Consider the following 20,713-nt stretch of genomic DNA (forward strand, 5'->3'; position numbering starts at 1 on the left):
ATACAGCGGAGATAGTGTGGCATGAAACCTACAGATGGAAACCAGAATCCGATCAGATTGCAACTGAATACTGGTCCTGGAGACCATTTAAAAAGTTTTCATTTCAAATAACTTTCCTTATTACACAACCTTTGGAGTGCACCTTAGCCTAATAAAGACCAGCCACATTTACCATGTAACTACTACCCAGCATTGACCAATAAAGCGGAGCTCCATTGCCTATACCCCTGTCATTTTGGTGACTATAAAAGAACCTTATTATTATTATTATAAGGACATGATAACAGCAGAGGTGTTAGAACACTGCGAAAAGCAGGAGTGGGGAAAGCAAGTTTAACAGCAGCCTCCACACTAATTAGTAAAAAATAAATATTGGAGATACCTTTTACAGAGATATTGGTTACAAAATATGTTCTGTAGGTTAGATGATAATTACATCTCCCCTCTGTTCCAGGTTTTAACAGATAAACAGAAAGAAGACGGAAGCTCACATAACATTTACTCCCGTTGGCACCTAGGTTCTAGGATAGAACGGAGCCGTTTACTTTCATCTTTCACATATGAGAATGCCCATTTTTTTATATGATTAAATTGCTGGGAAGAGTAGCTATAAATGCAGCAGAACATAAAAATGTCACAAAAAAATATACTTATTTAGCCAGCGCATACATGGAGCGCAGCTAATCTGAATTAGGAGGTCCATGTAAATCCTAGCATAGGTGGAAACGTGGAATTTCCACGACTGGATAAAACTAGTTAGTGGTAAACAATTGTCCCCTTACCACTTCGAAGGTTAATTCTGTGACCCCCTAGCCATGAAATCTAAGCATTCCGTCTGCTTAACCCTTTATTATGATTGGCTCTTTAAAGGTCAGTATACATAGAATATAGCGCTACTGCTGTAGGATGTGCAGTAATGGCTGTCACACGCATATGACCTTCCAGCGTACAGGGCTCCACGGCGTGCCGCGGTCAGTTCTTGGTCCTCCTTTGTGAAGCTCAGACTCTATAGTAGTCGCAATAACGCAGAGAAGGGTGGGCCCATTAAGCCGTTACAGGTGCACTGGTACACCGGTACAGGGAGCAGGATATTTGTGTTTCAAAGGATGTCTCTGAAAAATGAACAGTCCTCTGGATAAACTTTTTTTTTTAATCTAGTGACCACCTGAATACGTTGGGGGTGGGGAAGAAAGAGGAGTGCATGTGCCCAAAAATCTTAAGCTATGCAACAACTGTGTTGGACTTAAAAAAGTTAATTTCTTCTGCTCCTATAATGTACATGCATTTTTTTACAACAATGGAGAAAAATGGCACAATATGTACCCTGCCCATTGTGTGAATCATGGGCTGGTCTCTATAATATGAACCTTCAATGGTACATCAGACTCTAGATAAGGGGTATATTTACTAAACTGCAGATTTGAAAAAGTGGAGATGTGTCCTATAGCAACCAATCAGATTCTAGCTGTCATTTTGTAGAATGCACTAAATAAATGACAGCTAGAATCTGATTGGTTGCTATAGGCAACATCTCCACTTTTCCAAAACCACAGTTTAGTAAATCTAGCCCAAGGTGGTCATTGGTACCACACCTTTCTCCATTTTTCTCTCTCTGTGTCTAAGCCAAGTCCAGCCTGGTATTAAACCAGTGTCAACCACCACGATCCAGGAGCAATGCACGGTGTCTCATCTGAGAGATTTTTCCAAGGAAGACTAATTTCCTAAAAGTTTGCAGTACTAAATCTTTGGCCGACTTGCCGAGATTACAATCTGTGTGAAATGTGAGAAGTTCATTTTTCTTGCTGTGATTTATATAGTTATCCAGGACACGTTTTGTCTGCAGATGATGTATAACTAATGGTGTGTGCAAGCTGCAAGGACTCTGTGCCGTGCTCCCCTCCCGAGCACCCCGGGGCTCCCGCACAAAGACGAGCTCCCACATGATCCCTCACAATTAGGACTATGCCCTAGAGACAAATATACATACTATTTTATCAATGCAACGTTCAATTATTGCCAGCTCCATTTTACGTGCTTGGCAGCTTGTGACTCAGACAGAGTAAAATATAAAGAGTTTCCTCTCTAGAAGATTTCCAGAAGGGACCTGCTCACCCCTACTACACTTACCCCCTTCCTCTTGTTTCTGTCTGTCTCGCCTTCCTCCTGTGTAAGCTCTTCAGACAAGGACGGTCACCTCACTGCCACATATTTCCCTGTGTGTGAGATATACTGAGTGTGTATCTATACGACTACCTTTTATAAAGTGCTCCATTCATTTTTGGTGCTACAAGATTTTACTCACTGAGCAGGTTGGGTTCTACAGTAGAAGACGGACGTCACAAGGAAACAGAGTATGATGTTCTACAAAGGAATCTAATCGATTACCAGATATTTATAAGCCCAACATATCTGAAATTCAAACTGATTGCTAGAAAAGCACCAGCATCCGCTCAAAAATAATGCAGAGATGTAATGAAGTCACTACTAAATGGGCGCTGCTTATTTACATAGCGTCACCAGGTAGTAGCTTAAAACGCTCCCTATTAGGTCTGATGGTTTCAGAGAGGCAGTTAATAAGATTTGTAAAAGCTTCAGGAGCTTATCTGAATTAAAGTTATTTGTCTACATCCATGACTGTATTCATGCTAGACTAAGCTGCATAGGCAAAAAAACGACCGTGCGGCGTGAGGATAAGGCCACAGTTGAAGTAGAACCACCTGCTCTGTCTCAGTAAACAGATCTTCCTGTGTATGTGCAGCATTAATAAAAGCTGCAGCATTCAGTGCTGTACATAAGTTACATACATTGCTGATGTCCTGCAAAGGTATATACATGTCTGTCAATGTTACAAGATACCTTTTCGTACTGGAAAATCATATCTGTCAGACTTAGAAGTCACTAAGTGGTCACAAACACAGATGTTGTCACAGTTAAACAATATGTTTGAGGCTGTTTTTACATTGGGCTGTGTAACACATCTTACATAGCACATCAATGGGATGAATGTGTAGTAGAATAATGGACATTACTCCCACCAACATCTATGGAAACGAAACGCTCTAGAAATGAATGTCTCTACTTTAACTCCAGAAAGCGAGTATGAAAATTAAAGTGAAATAAAAAATAAAAAATAATAATTAAAAGGTCAGTATACATAGAAACTACACACAATATTTTATGGTGGATTAAGAATTATCCTGCAACTAAAGTGAATACTGTATTCAGAAATAACACCTATACTAATATAGCAAAACAATATTCTTAACTAAACAAGTTTGACCGCTCTGGCTCCACTAACTTAGCTCCAGAACAAGCAAAAACTCTCAACTCCAACCCTGAAGCTACCCCAGAGCAGCGTGGAGCTGCTGCTCCAAATACTTTTCAGAACCTCCAGCTTGGGAGACATAAATAAATTCGATTTTTTTATGTACGTGTAGCCAGTGCCGTAACTAGACATTTTAGTGCCCTGGGAGAGACAGGGCACCGGCGCCCCCCATCTATGTGGGAGTGGCATTTGACAAGTGGGTGTGGCCAACCTAATGTGTGGGTGTGGCTAGCACTTTACTGAAAAAAATCACACAAACTATGATAATTATCCCTAGAAGTTAGGCGCAGAGTCAGTGACAGGAAAAACAGGTTGCAAAATAGCAGGTAAACTAATAAAGAGGTATAAAGATAAATGCAGACCATGGGTCATATTATAAAACATTAGCACATAAAAACATAAACAAGAAGGAAGGGAGAAATATTATTAATGCAAAACTATAATAAAAAAGTTCAAAAATAGATGGTACATAGAGAGCTCCAAAGGAGGTTGTTGGGTATGACATATAAACTGAACCTAACCAAATTGAAGTTATTCATATTCTTTAACAACTTTAAAACAAATTGTAGTTTCTTTGAACTGTAGTACATCATCTCCAAGTAGACCATACCTGAAACAAAATGTAAAACAGCGTTTCCTTGGTATCTCATAGTAAGAGGGGGGGACATAAGAAGATGGAGTAAGGCGGCATAAAGGCAGGACAGGTGTACAAGAACTGTAGTGACAAAATAGGAGGTGTAGCAAAGAAATGGGAAGTGAGAAGAAGGCAGAGCTGACAGAGGAGGTAGGTGTGAACCAGGAAAAGAAGACGGGCAATGAGGGTCAGACCGAGGTGGTAACTGAGCGGCGAGACTGCAAGAAGTTAGGATACAGGAGGTGGGTGGAGACCTGATGTATAAGGAGGAGAAAGGAAGAGACAAAGACAGTATAAAGACCGGAGAGGATGTGAGCAGGACGGCAAAAAGTGCAGGAGAGAAAGAGACCGAAAAAGTGACCAGGACCTAGGGACCGTGTAGGAGACCACCGAGATATACAGACATGGCAGCATGCTCCTTCTACCGGAACATCTATGCAAAGATCCTGGCCAGCTGTCTAGTACCTGTCAGCGCATCGGTAAGGAGTGACCCTCCTGATATACATATATACACTACCTGTGTAACGCACACATGTACTGCAACCTTTCACAAAATAGTGCACGCACACAGAGACACTACAACAAGTCAGGTTTCTGTGTCATTACCAAGGTCTGCACCCTCTTTGACTTCTGCAGTGTAACGCATGTTCCACAAACAGGAAGTTCGGTATGTGCGTTCCAAATGCCGAACTTCCTGTCTGTGGAACGCACATGCGTTCCACTGCGGAAGTCAAAGGCATTTCTTATCACTGGCTTTTCTTATCACTGACAAAAGAGCTAGGTAGCGGGCGGCTACTGCGCCCCCTTGGGGCTTGCGCCCTGGGCGACGGCACCGCCCGCACCACCCTAGTTACGGCTCTGCGTGTAGCATACATTGAAGATGGAAATGTTTAACAAATGTTAAATGGATATAATTATTAGTTACATTTCCCAAGTACTTTAAACATTTGAGGTCAGCTGAAAGTGGAGCAGCGACAGAAGACTAAGGTCCAACCTCAAACTCTAGAGCAGTGTTGGCTAACCTGTGACACTCCAGTTGTTGTGAAACTACAAGTCCCAGCATGCTTTGCCAATATATGGCAGCTTATTGCTGGAAGGGTATGCTGGGACTTGTCTAACCTGTGACAATGCAGGTGTTATGAAACTACAACACTACTCTAGAGCCTTGCTCCAGAATGCTCTCGTTACCTCCAGTCTGGCTCCAGATCTTGATACCGACCATCATCATCACCAGTTACTTATATAGCGGCACTGATTCTACAGCGCTGTACAGAGAACTCACTCACATCAGTCCCTGCCCCATTGGAGCTTACAGTCTAAATTCCCTAACACACACACAGACAGACAGAGAGAGACAGACTAGGGTCCATTTGATAGCAGCCAATTAACCTACCAGTATGTTTTTGGAGTGTGGGAGGAAACCGGAGCACCCAGAGGAAACCCACGCAAACATGGGGAGAACATACAAACTTCCACAGATAAGGCCATGGTGGGGAATTGAACTCATGACCCCAGTGCTGTGAGGCAGAAGTGCTAACCACGGAGCCACCTTGCTGACCAACTGATAGTAACTAGAAAGATCTCATCTGGACTTCCTAAGCAGCGATGGGCAACCGGATACCCGTCACGAGCCACGAGGTGCAGCCTCCTAAACTTCAAAAGGGCCACACATTACCCTTGATCTCAGTAATACATTAAAATAATACACTTAATTAAAGAAAGACACCTATCTGTAATAACATAGCAGGCATTTAAAACAAGTGTTACATGGTATAAGTATCACATCTGACAATAAAGCAGGAAGGAGGGGGGCCTCGGAGAGCTACAGATGGTCCTTGGGCCGCCTGGTACCAATCACTGCCCTAAGTGTTACATGCTACACTGTTCCCTATAAGCACAGCACCGATACACAGTTGATGCAAACGGCTTTTCTCCAAGTGGCTAATCAATACTAATATAGCATCAGCCAGCTCTGCTGTGCAGTAGGACTGTATGGCACAACCCATCATTAAATATCATGCGCAATTTAAAGTCATCACTAAAACTTTAATTAGGCCAGAAGATTTTGTAGTGCCAGGAAAGGTTCCAGAATCCGGCATGCAGACTTCAGGATCGGTTCAGCCAGTACTTTATTCTAGAAGATTTCTTGTGCAATTTTAAATCCCCCATTCGTAGAGAATCAGTGCGACACAATACATTTAAACGAAGGTGTGACGAACATGAAAGTGCCAGCAAACCTACATATGTGGGTGGTTTGCTGCAACTCACAAACCTTCAGAAATAGGATTTGTTCTTCGCTAGGTCTTGTTGGATTATACAGCAGAACGCTGGCGCCTCCTTTGGCCATTATGAATAATGAAATGTATACAAGGGTCAGCATTCAATTTCTCTTTATTAACATGAGGAAAACAGTCTATTAAAATTTCTTTACACCAATCTAGATATTTATACATAATATTATTGTATAAACAGTTGTATATAAGAATAATAAAAAAAATAAATAATAAATACTAGAGAGAATGGCAGGTAGACGGGAAATATAATCTTTGATGGCATAATCATAACACAGGTATGATGTGTGTGGGGGGGTTTGGTAGTCACTCATACTGGTTAGTAACCATTGGAAGCCCCATTGCGTTAAACAACCGTTAGCTTCTTTCTCGGTGAAAACACCTTGAGAACAGTCTGAGAAGGATGAATAGCTTTATGTATAAACTTATACTATACTCATACGAATTCTGTTTTTCAGCTCTAATTGCAAGGTGATAATCTAAACCAACCCCCTCCCATCCCCATTTTATTTAAACAAAAATATTTTTTGGACAAATAAATATAATCCGATAATTTGTATCTATATCAGTGTCATACTTTTAAAGGGTGTCCTGGGACAACAATAATCCCAGAAAGTGGAGGACAATTATTATTAATATAGAAATGTACTAACTACAATAAATAATAAGAATACAAATAATAACATGGTGGCTCAGCGGTTAGCACTTCTGCCTCACAGCACTGGGGTCATAAATTCAATTCCCGACCATGGCCTTATCTGTGTGGAGCTTGAGTGGGTTTCCTCCGGGTGCTCGTTTCCTCCCACACTCCAAAAACATACTACGAGGTTAATTGGTTGCTATCAAAATTGACCCGTGTGTGTGTGTGTGTGTGTGTGTGAATTTAGACTGTAAGCTCCAATGGGGCAGGGCCTGATGTGAGTGAGATCTCTGTACAGCGCTGCGGAATCAGTGGCGCTATATAAATAAATGGTGATGATGATGATAAATAGAATAATGGTGGTGTATGCAGACATAAACAGCAATTTTAGCTATCATGCAAGATATTTAGAATACAATGCTTTATCTACAGGTGTCTCTGTGTTGCTTTTAGCTTACATCAAATCACTGTAACCTCCCCTCCCTGCAAATAAAATTGAAGAAATGGTAACGGGGGGTGGAAGATTTTTCAGAAACAAAGAATAGACTTTTAAAGGGAACTTTTTTTTTGTCTTATGTGTGTCTACCTCTAATTATCTTTGTGCATCTCTTTCAAAAGGTGCATCTAGCAGGTAATCAGGGGATTAAGCTTTGCTTTTTGATGTACAGATGTTCCCCAGCCAGATCCTGCTGAGGACTTAGCCGTGCTCCCTCAGGAAGGTCTCTTTAACCCCTGAGGAGCAGCTCCAAGCACCCGTTGTATCACACAGTAAGATCCGTGGCCTTAAAAGCAACGACCGGGTTAAAAAGAAGTGAAGACAATGTTGTAGAGCAAACCAGAAGCACCAGATTGAACTAAGACACCTTAATGCAACGTAAGCCCTTTAAATGACTTGGTTAAGTACAGCTATTTTGCAGGTACTTGGCCACATGATGGATACAGAGTTGAATTTGAGCAAAACGTGATATGTAAAACAAAAGAAACTACAAACAGGTTTAACGGACAGTAAATAAATCAGGTAACTTTGAGGTATAATATGGGTTTATTTCAAGAAAAGAAAAACATGAAGATCTGAGACAATGCCTGCAGTACACCAGGATTCATGGCTGGCATAGGAGATTTATTGCATGATATACAATAATTCTGCTCTGTATATATCTCATGTGAGTCGTCCTGTCACCTGCAGATACTAGTGACATCCTAGCTCATAAAGATGGCCGCTTCTGCTATGTGTAGGGTTCAGGCCCACGCTAACGTCCTAGCATGAAGTATCATTTTTGAAAAGACTACCTAGATTTTTTAATGACATCTGTTTTAGTCAATTTGCAAATGTCATAGCCAGTGCAGGCAAAAAGACACTCAGCCTATAGACCAGTGTTGGCTAACCTGTGACACTCCAGGTGTTGTGAAACTACAAGTCCCAGCATGCTTTGCCAATATATAGCAGCTTATTGCTGGAAGGGTATGCTGGGACTAGTAGTTTCACAACACCTGAAGTGTCACAGTAGCAAACACTGCTATAGACCCTCTAGCAGACACTTCTCATATGCTGGAACTTTGGGGAAAGGAATGACAATGTAATTACTAACATTACTAACCTACATGCAGAGTTATTTATTTCAGTTGCCGTGGGATACGACACACTGTTCTGTGGATGACATTGTATTCAAGGCAGAGGACGCAGCAGAGCTTTTGTCGTATCCACGAGCAACGAAAATGAACAACTCTCACATGAATGCATGGCTGTAAAGCACAGAAGGGACAGGGGAACAAATGTATTTATCAGACATGGCCGGAGGGCATGTAAAAACAAATACTTTGAAAGTTGTATGACGGTGGAAAATGTCTTTAAAAAGGTCTTGTCCATTGGAAACAGAAAATGTTGAGGGATGGAACTGATAAGGTCTTATTCTGCAGTCAATTCCTCTGTGGTATTAACAGGTAAATGTCCCCAAAAATACTTGATCCTAAATAAATTGCCTTAAAAGACATAATTACTGTATTTTACAAATAATAACTTGATATTACAAGAAAGGAGAGCTCAACTTTATGGGAATGGAAACTACTCAATCTTAAGGTTAATTCTTTATCTACGATGATTGGACAATTCAATGGCCAATGTCATTTGAAGCATCCACCAGCCCCTTAATCCCACACTGCCAACGTGTTCACAAACGTACACCCAATGTCTAAGAGATGTTTTGTGTAAAAGAAAACCCAGCTTATTCCACAAAAATAAATACATTTGATTAAGTTTGGGGAGAGCAGTGTGAACCTCCAATAATAATGGTTAATAAAGGAACACAATAAATGCACAAACATACAGGAAGATGTTCTTAGGATTGTTTGGGGAAAAAAGAGTCAACATTCTGATATTTCACCTATTATTTCTATGGAAGAAATTGTATTATTTAGGACAAGATTACACCATGCCTGGGATAGACGACTTAGCCGGCAGCACTTATATACCGAATGCCAGCTTCCGTCTGAATGAGCACAATTAAATATTGTCACAGCTACCTGAACAGCTCAAGGATTGATAGGGATCTATCTGCACTGACAGAATATTTCCTAGAAGCATGAAAAGTATGGTGAAACTTTCCCAAGAACGTGGTGAGTAAGACACTGATCATCCCACTGAGGTGGGGCTTCTGGGTAAGATGTGGAGTGTGACTTACCCTGACGTTATCTGAAGCTGTATCACGCCAATGGGGTCATTCTGCATCATATGACTCCCGGTAAGGGAGGCGTTTGACATGATGTTGGTGGGGGGTTGGGGGTTTGCAGGTCAGGAAAGGGGAGTGTGCAGCTTCCAACACTACAACCTGTTTCCAAAATAATGACCCAAATAGCTTACGTCTATTTGGGTCATTGTCATATTTATGACAAAAGGGGACTAAAGGTTGGCATATCATTTACCGTGTACCCGACACCCAACACAATGGAGAAACAACATTTTTGGATTAGTCTCCAACAGGCATTGATTGGACACTTCCACCCAGCTAGAAGTTCTCTAGAAGCACCGGCTCTCCCGGTGTCTGGCATACGAAACCCGCGGTTCTAATAGTTGGGCGAAGCGTGGCTGGGTAGCAATAGACATAGTAAATCTGAAATATACATCAAGTTAGAGGCAGTTCAGCTTATTGTGCCTTTTAAGAGATTTTAGCAACAGTGCTGCAAATCAGAGCAGGCTCCATCAACCGGAAAGCAACTAGTTTCAATCATTTGGGATTAAACACCCCACCTGCCTATACCATAATATGGAAACAGAACACATTAAAAGAATGTATTGAAGGATATAACGCCTAACTTAACGCGTCTGATTTGCTGTATTCCTAGCACATTAAATTTGAACAGTGATAAAAATAAAAAAAATGATGGGAAAGAAATACTTTATATGCTAGACCGATCAGTTTATGTCCTCCCCAAATGACTGCGTGATGTAAACAGGAACTCAGATGAACACACAAAAAAAAAATGTGTCTCGGTACTACCGTTATCACAGTTACCCCAGGTTTTATAAATACTTTCCCCACCTCCTCCCAAATAATCATACGCCATATTTCCAATGTGCTGTTTTTTTTTTCTTTTTAAAAGGATGTGTTGTGCCTTAATTGATGTTAAGAGGGGAAGATACACCTTGATTCAAGAAGCCGATTAGAAAAATGTTCTACCTAGTCAGTATTTACCGAGAAGCTTCAGAACGTCAGAATATATTCACAACGTGTCTTCACAAATAAAAACATCTTCACAAGAGGATTCTATTCTCACCTAATCAGTTGATACCAATGCAATATTTAAAGCGTGATTTATTAATACCAATATAAAATTATATTGCCAAAAAAAAGAGAATGTGAAACATGCTAAATCTTGCACATGGAAACTTCAAGACTGGCATAATGTAATTTGGTGTAACGCTGTCTCTGCAAGGTTTGTGCAGGAAATGAAAAGGAACGTGGGAGACAAAAGATGTGATTCACGATCGACCGTAGCGCACACAGCTCTAGGGTACGAATGTTTCCGGACTTCTGTAAACCTGGCAGACACGCTCTGATCCCATTCATTCATTCTTTCACCCCTGAAGAGATAATTTCATGACCTGTACGCCATCTATCATGAGAGACTGGCTTCTACAGGCAGGAGAGGAGTTTTCTGGGAAAAGCGACAGACAGGTTTGAGTTCAAGGAGGGCTGCGCGGAAGTTCGCCTCCACCTGATCTCTACCTGGCATCTAATAAGAGCATCAATCAGAAGGTTGTCACTTTCCAAAGAAATGAAACTATACTGCCCTCTCAAAGTGCAACAAAAAAATGATATAGAGGACAGAAAACTAGACTCTTAAATCTAATTGAAGTGCAGAGAAGCTTTTACTCAAAAACTCTTTCAGAGGTTGCTCAGAACTTAACGCCATATTTCAAATCCTCCTCCTTGGTGACCGACTTCTATCTATAAAAAATGACTATTAATGTGTTACTGCAGGATACTCTTAACATGCATTTCCATGTAACATGTAGCACTATAATTATGCTGCAACAGAGAGAGACAGGTAATAACGGCAGCTCCCAGATAATACATGCTAGCACCAATGTACGTTAGAAAACCTCAGCGGTTTTCAATTTTTTTTTTTTATCTTTTGGAGATTAGTGGAAATTGAGTGGGGGTGACGCGATGTAGCTCTGTTTACCCCACAGGCAGGGCTGCCGTTTTAAAATCGTGATAACATTGTTATTCATGGTATATAGGCGCTAAATACTATAGGCGCTAAGCAAGGGCACAAGAATACAGGATTCAATGGAAAGTTAGATCGCTACCGCCCCGCTAATGGGGTATACGGGACAGCCGCACACATCCAGCCATCAGTGACAAAGAGAACCCACAACGGCAGAGATTCTGTCAGTAATAACTAAATGCCAAACCTCCAGCATAGTCCTCATAAATTGCTGCAGTGGATGGAGGGTACAGTGTGATAAAAAAAAGTAGATACAAAATACTAATTAGTTGTAAATATAAACATTTGGATGAACACATTTGTTTTCAACTTGTGTCCTTTGAAAAATGGGTTTCGGCTTCAAAAAATAAAAATTCTATTATGATTATCCCTTCCCACACTCATCGAAGGTCAATGTACGGTGTCTACAAACGTTCCACTCACTGATGGTTATCCCAGGGAAAGGAAAGGAAGGAGGTCATGAAGTTAACGTTTCTAGATTCCGACAACAGATTTACAATGGCAGCCAAGCCACCATCATGCCTATGATTGTAGCAAAAAAAAACAAAAAAAAAAAAAAAAAAAAAAAAAACATAAAAAGATAAAACATCTATTTCTGCTAATTATATTTATAGATCCAACCAGTGGTCGAAGTGCCGGTATGAAAAATGTAAGTGAATGGAATTTAATAGCATTACAATGGAGGCAAAAGGAGAAATGGCGGTATGGGGTACCACCGTATATCAGCCCACTTCCACCGCTACACATGAAATCAATTATCCAGAAATTTTAGGGGATGGGGGGAAAAATAACTGCAGTTCAGTGATCATGTTACTATGGCCACTATGAGGAGCACTGCTAACAGATTTAAAAAGGAGGGGAATGCCAGGAGCAGTGTGCAGAAACACATTTTTAATTGAATTAGTATATTTTAGGCATGGTGCTCCACAATTATGGCAAGAGGAAGCCCTATCCGGAAAACCCCAAGTCAGAGTCTCTTTGATACATGTTATATTATGTTAGATGTCCTTTATATATGAATTTCCATTTTATCAGGATACACAAAAACGTCAAGGATTAAAGTCTATCACCAGAAATAACAATTCTATCTCCGCAGGCTCAGGAAATCATATAGGGAAGTTTATATAGATATGTTGATGGGAGATGCTGGGGGGTTTGTACAAATATCCTTTTTCATTGCTTCATCATAAATTATTTGCCTAATTGGGATGGGCTTCTGGTTTTCTTAGGGTCTTTGAAGGTCTAAGTGAACATCGGAGTCTGAGAGCACTCAGCATATTTACCTAATCTTTCCTGCCCCTCAAGCAGTTTACGGCGAGATAGAAACCCTTCAACAGTTAAAGGGGCATCAGATACAAACTAAGGAGCTGGGCTGTGATATGATAAATCTCTGGCAAACAATTATGAAATTGCCATCAAAAGACTTGCTGTGGAGAGCAAATGTTGAATCAGTGTTTACCTTCCGCATAGAATTAAGACTTTCAGGTCAGTTTAGTTTGTGACCCAGCAGAAACGCTGGCAGGGATCCTACAATAAGAGGTAATTCTACACTTGACTTACTTGTGGATCTCTAGATGTGTCCAACTACAAACCCCAACATTCTATGTCCGTCAACGATGGTTCAACTCGAACTGGGCAGTTACCGATTCTACAATGCCCTTTACTTAAGCAGATGGCACTTCCCTTTCAATGCGATCATTCAGTGAACTAATAATAGTAATATACTTTTTTGGCGATATGTTGCTACAGAATTTCAGTCCATCTGAAAGCGGCAGCGATCTTAGTAAATCGTACATCGCTAGATGGACATTGCACAGCGGATCACAGATACAGCATCTAACACTATTCTCTCCCTGCTGATTCTCAAATACATATACGTACACAGGAAATCGATTATTACTGTGACAGGCAACCAGATACACTTCAGGGGGATGCATAGTGCGGCCCTCTAACCTTCAAAAGGGCCGCACATTAAACTTATTACTGAGATTAAGGGTAAACAATAGATTTAATAAAAGAAAGACAACTATCTGCAATAGCATATCAGCATTTTAATTGTTACAGCTATAACAAACATCTGACAATAAAGCAGAAAGGACCTGGGGCCACAGGCAAAGCTCGGAGGGCCGTATGTGGTCCATGGGCGGCCCGTTATCCATTATTGCCTTACACTATGCCGAAAACAATTATAGCCTCACAGCGCTGGGGTCATGAGTTCAATTCCTGACCATGGCCTTATATGCGAGGAGTTTGTACGTTCTCCCCGCGTTTGCGTGGGTTTCCTCCAAGTGCTCCGGTTTCCTCCCACACTCCAAAAACATACTGGTAGGTTAATTGGCTGTTATCAAAATTGACCCTAGTGTCTGTGTGTGTTTGTTAAGAAATTTAGAGTGTAAGCTCCAATGGGGCAGGGACTGATGTGAATGAGTTCTCTGTACAGCGCTGCGGAATCAGTGGCGCTATATAAATAAATGGTGATGATGATGATAATAGCTTGTTCGTGCCATTTACAAAAATTAGAGTTGAGAGGGAGCACTTTCTAGTTCAACTCTAAACCACAGTGTAAAACTAAAGCTGCCCTGTATTTGTCTGCTACATGAAAAACTAGGCAATGTACATGTGTTAAAAGAATAAAGTAAGCGCTCACGCACAGTATATCTATTGGGTCAGTGAGAGCAGCTGCAATTGAGGGGATCTACCTCTATTAAACCAGAGGGAATGTAACTAATCGCAGCGCTCAATCTCTGCCGCACTATATCCAACAATAAATTGAACTATGCAGAACTGTGTTAAACCATATCAGTAATTGTGTAACATAAATACAACACATCAAAAAAGACGGGGTACTAAATTCATACAGTCCAAATGAATGTCTATAGCTCGTTGGAGACTTGTATGTATAGTCTCAGATATGCTTCGTCCTATCTTGTGTTATGAAATGTGGTCTCCAATCCCATATGTGAATAAACACAAATATGGATGCTTGTGTTAGTGAAATCCAAACTTAAACACATCACGAAACAAGTACTATGCACGTACAGTGAGTTTACGTCCAATCCGCTGTGAGTGCTATCTGCGATGGTCCCGATTATGGATACCTCGTATGGGGTCTTTAGCATGTTCCAATGACTGCTCGTATGAAGCCTTTAGCGTGTTCCAATAGCTGTCAAACTAGTGCCCTTTTGTTCTCCCCTGAATTCACCACCGTGGGAACCAGAGCAGACTTAAAAGGGCAGTCAGCCATCCTTTGGGTGTTTATGTTCTACTGCGGGACTGATTAACTTGGCATTGTGGCTTCTGTTGGGATGGTCCAAGATCGTGCCCTTGTGGATCTCCAATTCTCTATGGATCTTCTTATCCCGGGTACCCAGTCACGTCAAGTGGAACTTGCTTGTTGTCTCGCGGCGTCCAACGAGCTATAGACATTCATTTGGACTGTATGTATGTAGTACCCCGTCATTTTTGATGTGTTGTATTCATGTTACACAATTACGGATATGTTTTAACAGCGGGGTATTCAATTGTTCCTCCGGCCGCCGGAAAAACGAGCGCGTTAAAACTATTACCGTTTATACGGTAATATTGCGCGCAAAAAACGTTAATACACAGGGAGCTGCGAGATGAAATTCAGCAAGTAATTACCGTATAAACGGTAATAGTTTTAGGGAAAGGCATATAATGATCACATCTGCATGTACGACATCATGACGCAGCATAACTGGATACTGGGCTTCTGCATAACAGATCCCATACATATCTATAGAAATAAATGTAGATATTTTGTGGCAGCTGTACAAACGCTCCTACTGCTTCCTGCCCGACTAATAGAAAAACAAAGCAGAAAATCACATTGGAAGTTAAGTGAAGAAGCAATTAGCAAAGTACTGGCAGATAAATAGATAAGACAACCACTGTCTACTCTGTGAGATGAACCTGGAAGAATACCGGTGTAGGTTTGTGCTTTATAAATGTATTTGTTATGTCACGGCTAAATATACGTATAAAACAAATTAAAAAAAAAAAAAAAAAAAAGCTCTACAGTTAGGTAATACTCCTACCTTATCCTGGTTGTCCTTGTTTTTGTAGCAGAGGTTTGCAATTAGGCGAATGAGATGAGCTTTGAACCCCACCGCGGCGTGCGTCAGGTTCTCTCCCAGAGACATGGTGTGAACGGAGGTGAAGACGTTCTTGCTCTGTTTTCCTGCCAGATGTATCAGACGCAAAGTGTCTGCAGTAGACAATTAGAAGATGCCAATCAGCAAAAGAAACCTGCTGGAGAGCGCGAGACATATTAAGGAGTAACCACTTCACTCATTTAAAGTTGATCTTGCTTGCGACAACGGTCCCCCATCATTTGTCAAGTAACCTCCGAGAATAGTACATCGGCGGTGGTCTTGCATTGTTACCATATTGCGCTGATGAAAAGGTGAAGAAACTGATCACATAACGATAGAAGGTATGTACGGAATCTGCCACCTGGTTCTACTGGAGTCATGGACCTCCGTTGCACACCTCTTGCCCTAGCAGCAGGAATACATGAGGCTGCAGGACCTTCTCACGTCGAACATGAGTGTTGAGCGATGGCCGGTATGTATGGGGCGGTGAAGATCTCCACACTGAAAACCACTAGTAACTTCTGATCGCATGATTATCTATCCACCACACTGCTGGTGAAATCTGGAGGTTGGAAACCACAAGACTTACGAAGAGCTTTTAATATATTTAAAATGTGGTGGAGGCAAACTACATATATCTTTGCATGTTTAACATTACTTTCTAGAAATGTAATTAAAAGATACAAAGGGGCAGGGTATGCTTCCTGAGTAGATGTAAGGCACTCAGTTGAGAGCAATGCATTCTTCTTGCCTTTGGCCAAGTACACAAGAAAAAGCATCTATAATATTGGGCAGTAGGTACGGTAATACACTGCCAGGGCGCAGTCTCACAAATGGTAGCATTCCCACCTTACTAACATAACTTCAGCCACATTTTGACATACGTACCTACCGCGGTGTCCAGTAAACCGGGGCAGCTCTGCAAACAAGTAAAATGCTCATTGTTGGAGGTCATTTCACATAGGAGATCCAGGAGTCTGACCACAACTACGGCCTCCTGTGGAAACACAATCTATATGTTATACGTACATAGAGGATGAAGTCACTCATACGTCAGGGAATAGTGTAACGTCATTGAAGTTCACGTATAAAGTTATTTTTAGACATATTAGTCAAGGTAAACTTGTCAGGATTGTTCTTGGAAGTCAGGTCATGAGGTCCAACTGGACGAGAGAAATCACTCGTCACGGTATTATAGAACTTCTCCTACGCAAAATTCACATCTACATTACAAGCTGGACTCTACATAGAAGAATGTGACATTACTATTTATGTACAATGCCTAGTTACAGTTACACCAATGGTTATTTAGGACACACCACGAATGGAACCACTTTACCTGCTCCTCTCCGTCCCCGGGGGCAGCCAGTTTGAGCACCGCTCTGCACTGATTCTGGAAGCACTCGCACAGGAACTCTGCTATACTCTGTAGACTCCTCACTTCCCCCTCAGACAGAGGGCTCTTCTCACTCAATTTAGCAATAATAAGCTCCAACAGTGTCACCCTGGGGATGTAACACAGACTGCTGTTAGTAGTTCATGTTGTCCTAGTACACAACAGATGGTATTTTTCAATGTACTATACTATAGAATACAGTGGACAAGATTCCTCTCTTGTAAGGAAAGGAGTGTTATAAGGGTATTACCAATTACCAAGAAATTACATGGCCATGTACAAAACATGATGCCAAAATCTTTAATGCAGCTCCTAGGAAACCCAGGAAATATCCCTTATAATTTACAGTAGGGGGTGGAGTATTCCATATTATGCACAAGCTTTCCAAATAAACATTGAAGTAGTGAAACCAAAGAGAACACCGATATTTCCAGGAGATAAAGAGAATATGGCAACAGGTTCCAGGATCCCATTTTATTTATACATCTTATAGTGTATTTTGCACTAAGCAAGTATAAAACAATGGTGCTCAGCAGTGGGTCCAGTGGGTGATACGTAGCAGACTCGGCTCCTGTGTTGAGCTGTAGAGAGTTACACTTTCTTCCAGGAGTCTTCCACATTCTTCAGCATTCCCTACGTCGCTGGTGTTGGCGGAGGTGTTACGAGGATGCAGCCCAGGAGAGCGCGAACACCGTAAAGCAGAGTGACAGCCGAGTCAGGATATTTTCAGAGTTGTCACAGAGTTTGGAAGACCTATCATCATCATTTATTTATATAGCATCACCAATTCCGCAGCGCTGTACAGAGGACTCACTCACATCAGTCCCTGCCCCATTGGGGCTTACAGTCTTAATTGCCTAACACACACACACACACACACACACACAGACAGACTATGTGTTACAGTGTGAACATAGAGAATTCCAGACTTCAGTTTTCAATTTGCCCAGAATTCTATGTTTTCTTCACGATGGTTTAAACAGTGGGCTAAAATGAAGTTCTTTAAATTTTCAGGTTTCTGGTTTCTCTATCTTCTTTCATAAGAAGCTCGCTATGATTCCAGAGAATTCTTAAAAGTCCAGCCGCCTTTTGATCCTCACAGTGAACCATGTGACCTTAATCAGTTTTACGTCGTCCTCATTTTGAACCTTTGGATTTGGTGGAGCTTATATATTTTACTTGGAAAACGTTTTTTTCTCCTTGAAATTTCTTCATCAAGGAGAGTTTCAGAACTGGAGCTCTGTCATGCAGATCTTCTTCATTGGATAAAACTGTCCCATCTTGTCGGCCTAAGGTGGTTTCAATTGTTTCACATTAACTAGGATATCCTCATTCTTTCTTTAAACAAGGAGGTTCGGTGGATAATCAGGAAGTTTTCTTCTGGATGTGGTCAGATCTATTAAAATGTGACTGCTAATGTTCAGAAGATGGATTCTCTTCTACTCCTTTATGATGCCCGGTTGGCAGTGTTCTCCCCAGAAAATTTTGCCAGCCAGGTGGCATTAAGAAGTTGCTAGGAGGGGGCAGTATAATACTTTGCAACAATATTGAAAAATGTTGGAGATTATTGCCCCCACCTGCCAGGACTGGTCAGACTGGTGGTCAGTGGTCTAACACACACTGCTGGCTGTAGTGCTCACATTGTGCCTGTTCTAATAGTACAAACAATGGTTTATTTCATAATAGGATTCTGTTGGGCTCCAAAAGCCGAGTGGCAAATAAAAACAGCGGCATATCCCGAGGAAATAGGTGCTGGGAGAACACTGGGGGTTGGTCAGAGACTACGCATTTATTGCTAGTTGGATAAAAATGACTATCCACCAGTCTTACCTCTGTTCAGGTAAGCCAGTGCCAGGCAACACCTCTGCTCATTTGACCAAATTAGTAATTACTTTTTAGGTGACGTCCGACATAATTGGTCCCTCCATCCATAATTTACAAAATTCTATTTTTGCACCTAGGGATGCTTGTTTGGTGGAAAAAAAAAAAAAAAAAGTTTTACGCACAGTCCTGTCTGAGCATACCCTCCCTTAGGGGCAGCTTTGGAACGTCCCCATGGTAGCTGTGTCCCCCAGATTGGATGATCGAGAAAAGAAGATTTCTGGACTTTCATTAAATCCATTTCTCTGTTTCCACCTGGGGAACACTACGCACCCTGGCTTGAGTTTTTTTTTTTGTTATTATTCCTTTCTCTGGCCTTTGTTAATTATAAACTGGAGATTTCCTGCAGGAGGAGGGATATAAAGAGGGGAGGAGTCTTTCTTTGTTTTTAATTAACTCCTAAGTTCCCAGCTCCAGAGTCACCTATATATTCCCATGGTGAAGCAGTGTCCCCCAGATTGGATGATAGAGAAACAGTTATATTTTTGAGAAGTGACATCACAACTGTGAAATATAAATAATTCGTCCAAGATCTGCCTTGATAGAATTAGTCTACCCAAAAGTAAAATTATTAACTTATATTCAATGTTTAAATCCTAAATGTCTGTGTACTTTGCCAGAAATAACTATTCATTACAAGAAGCAATAACGCAACAATATATTTGTAAAGATATTTCTTTACTTTGCTTTTTCTAAATACATAATTTACTAAACAAAAAGCCCCATAAAAACGCAGATATTTGTAAACACAAAGAAAACAAAAGCTCCTAAACTCGCTTACATAGGCTTCAGTCATAAGAGGAGATCGTACTTTAAATCCGTCAAGACTCTTCTATAGTAATGGCGCCAACCTGGATCCTGTAATCTTACATAAACTGATGCCAGCTTGTGGCCGGGATATAATGTTAACCAACCAATTTAAAACCATTACAGACGTGGAAACATGTATTTAGGGAATTTGTGCCAGCTTTGAAACCACTCTGCTTTCTAGATTATGTCAAAAAGGGTGCACTTTGCGGGATGCTGAACACATCCAGTTACATTGGCCGGTGTAGGATTACCTGTCAGCATGGCACTCCATGCCATACATCTGCTTTACCAGCTCCGGGCACCTCAGGAAACGGTCTGTTACAATCAGGTGTCTGAAAGGGAAAACAGATTCTGTTAATGTAGCAAATACGGAACTGCTCAACATACAATCTACGTTAAAATAACATTAAACAGTTGTTATAAAACCTGGGTGACATTTAAGAAAACACACGACACAGGGGATGTAACCCGTAACAACCAGACAGTCTCTGAACGTAATTTTACTAGAAGTGTTTTGAAAATTAAATCAAAAGGTTAGAATGGTTGCTATGGGTTACAACACCTTTCTCCGGTGCATCAGTTTTCACAGCCCCTAAATACACATTGTGGAGTTTTTGCTGAATGAAACAAGGTTCATCCTATCTCTGAGATATTTCTTTCCCTAGATACACAAAGTTACAATACTCATGGATCTTGATAAAGCCATTAACGAAACGTATAATGATTAGGTAGTCCAGGGACAATAACCTTGTAGCCCATTAGGGAAAGTTAGTCCTTCTTACGAGACTGGTCACTTTAGTTTTGGGCTGCAGGCGATAGGATAACTTCCAGGATAAATACTTTTATTATAATGTTTTGTTTATAAGGCACCACAAATGGTCCCCAGTGCCGTA

The 20,713-nt window shown here is 41.1% G+C and overlaps 1 protein-coding gene across 1 annotated transcript in view; it reads right to left on the minus strand.

Moving 5' to 3' along the window:
* The window catches only part of ATXN10 (ataxin 10), an 84,319-nt gene that overhangs the window by 26,170 nt on the left and 37,436 nt on the right, over positions 1-20,713 (minus strand). The window contains exons 6-9 of the mRNA XM_075210344.1: positions 20,072-20,152; positions 17,073-17,238; positions 16,622-16,730; positions 15,677-15,846 (exon numbers count right to left, since the gene is read on the minus strand). Of these exons, the coding sequence (XP_075066445.1) occupies positions 15,677-15,846; positions 16,622-16,730; positions 17,073-17,238; positions 20,072-20,152 (526 nt within the window). The remainder of the gene's footprint in view (positions 1-15,676; positions 15,847-16,621; positions 16,731-17,072; positions 17,239-20,071; positions 20,153-20,713) is intronic.

Source organism: Mixophyes fleayi, chromosome 4, assembly GCF_038048845.1.
Source record: "Mixophyes fleayi isolate aMixFle1 chromosome 4, aMixFle1.hap1, whole genome shotgun sequence".
NCBI classification, from domain to species: Eukaryota; Metazoa; Chordata; class Amphibia; order Anura; family Limnodynastidae; genus Mixophyes; species Mixophyes fleayi.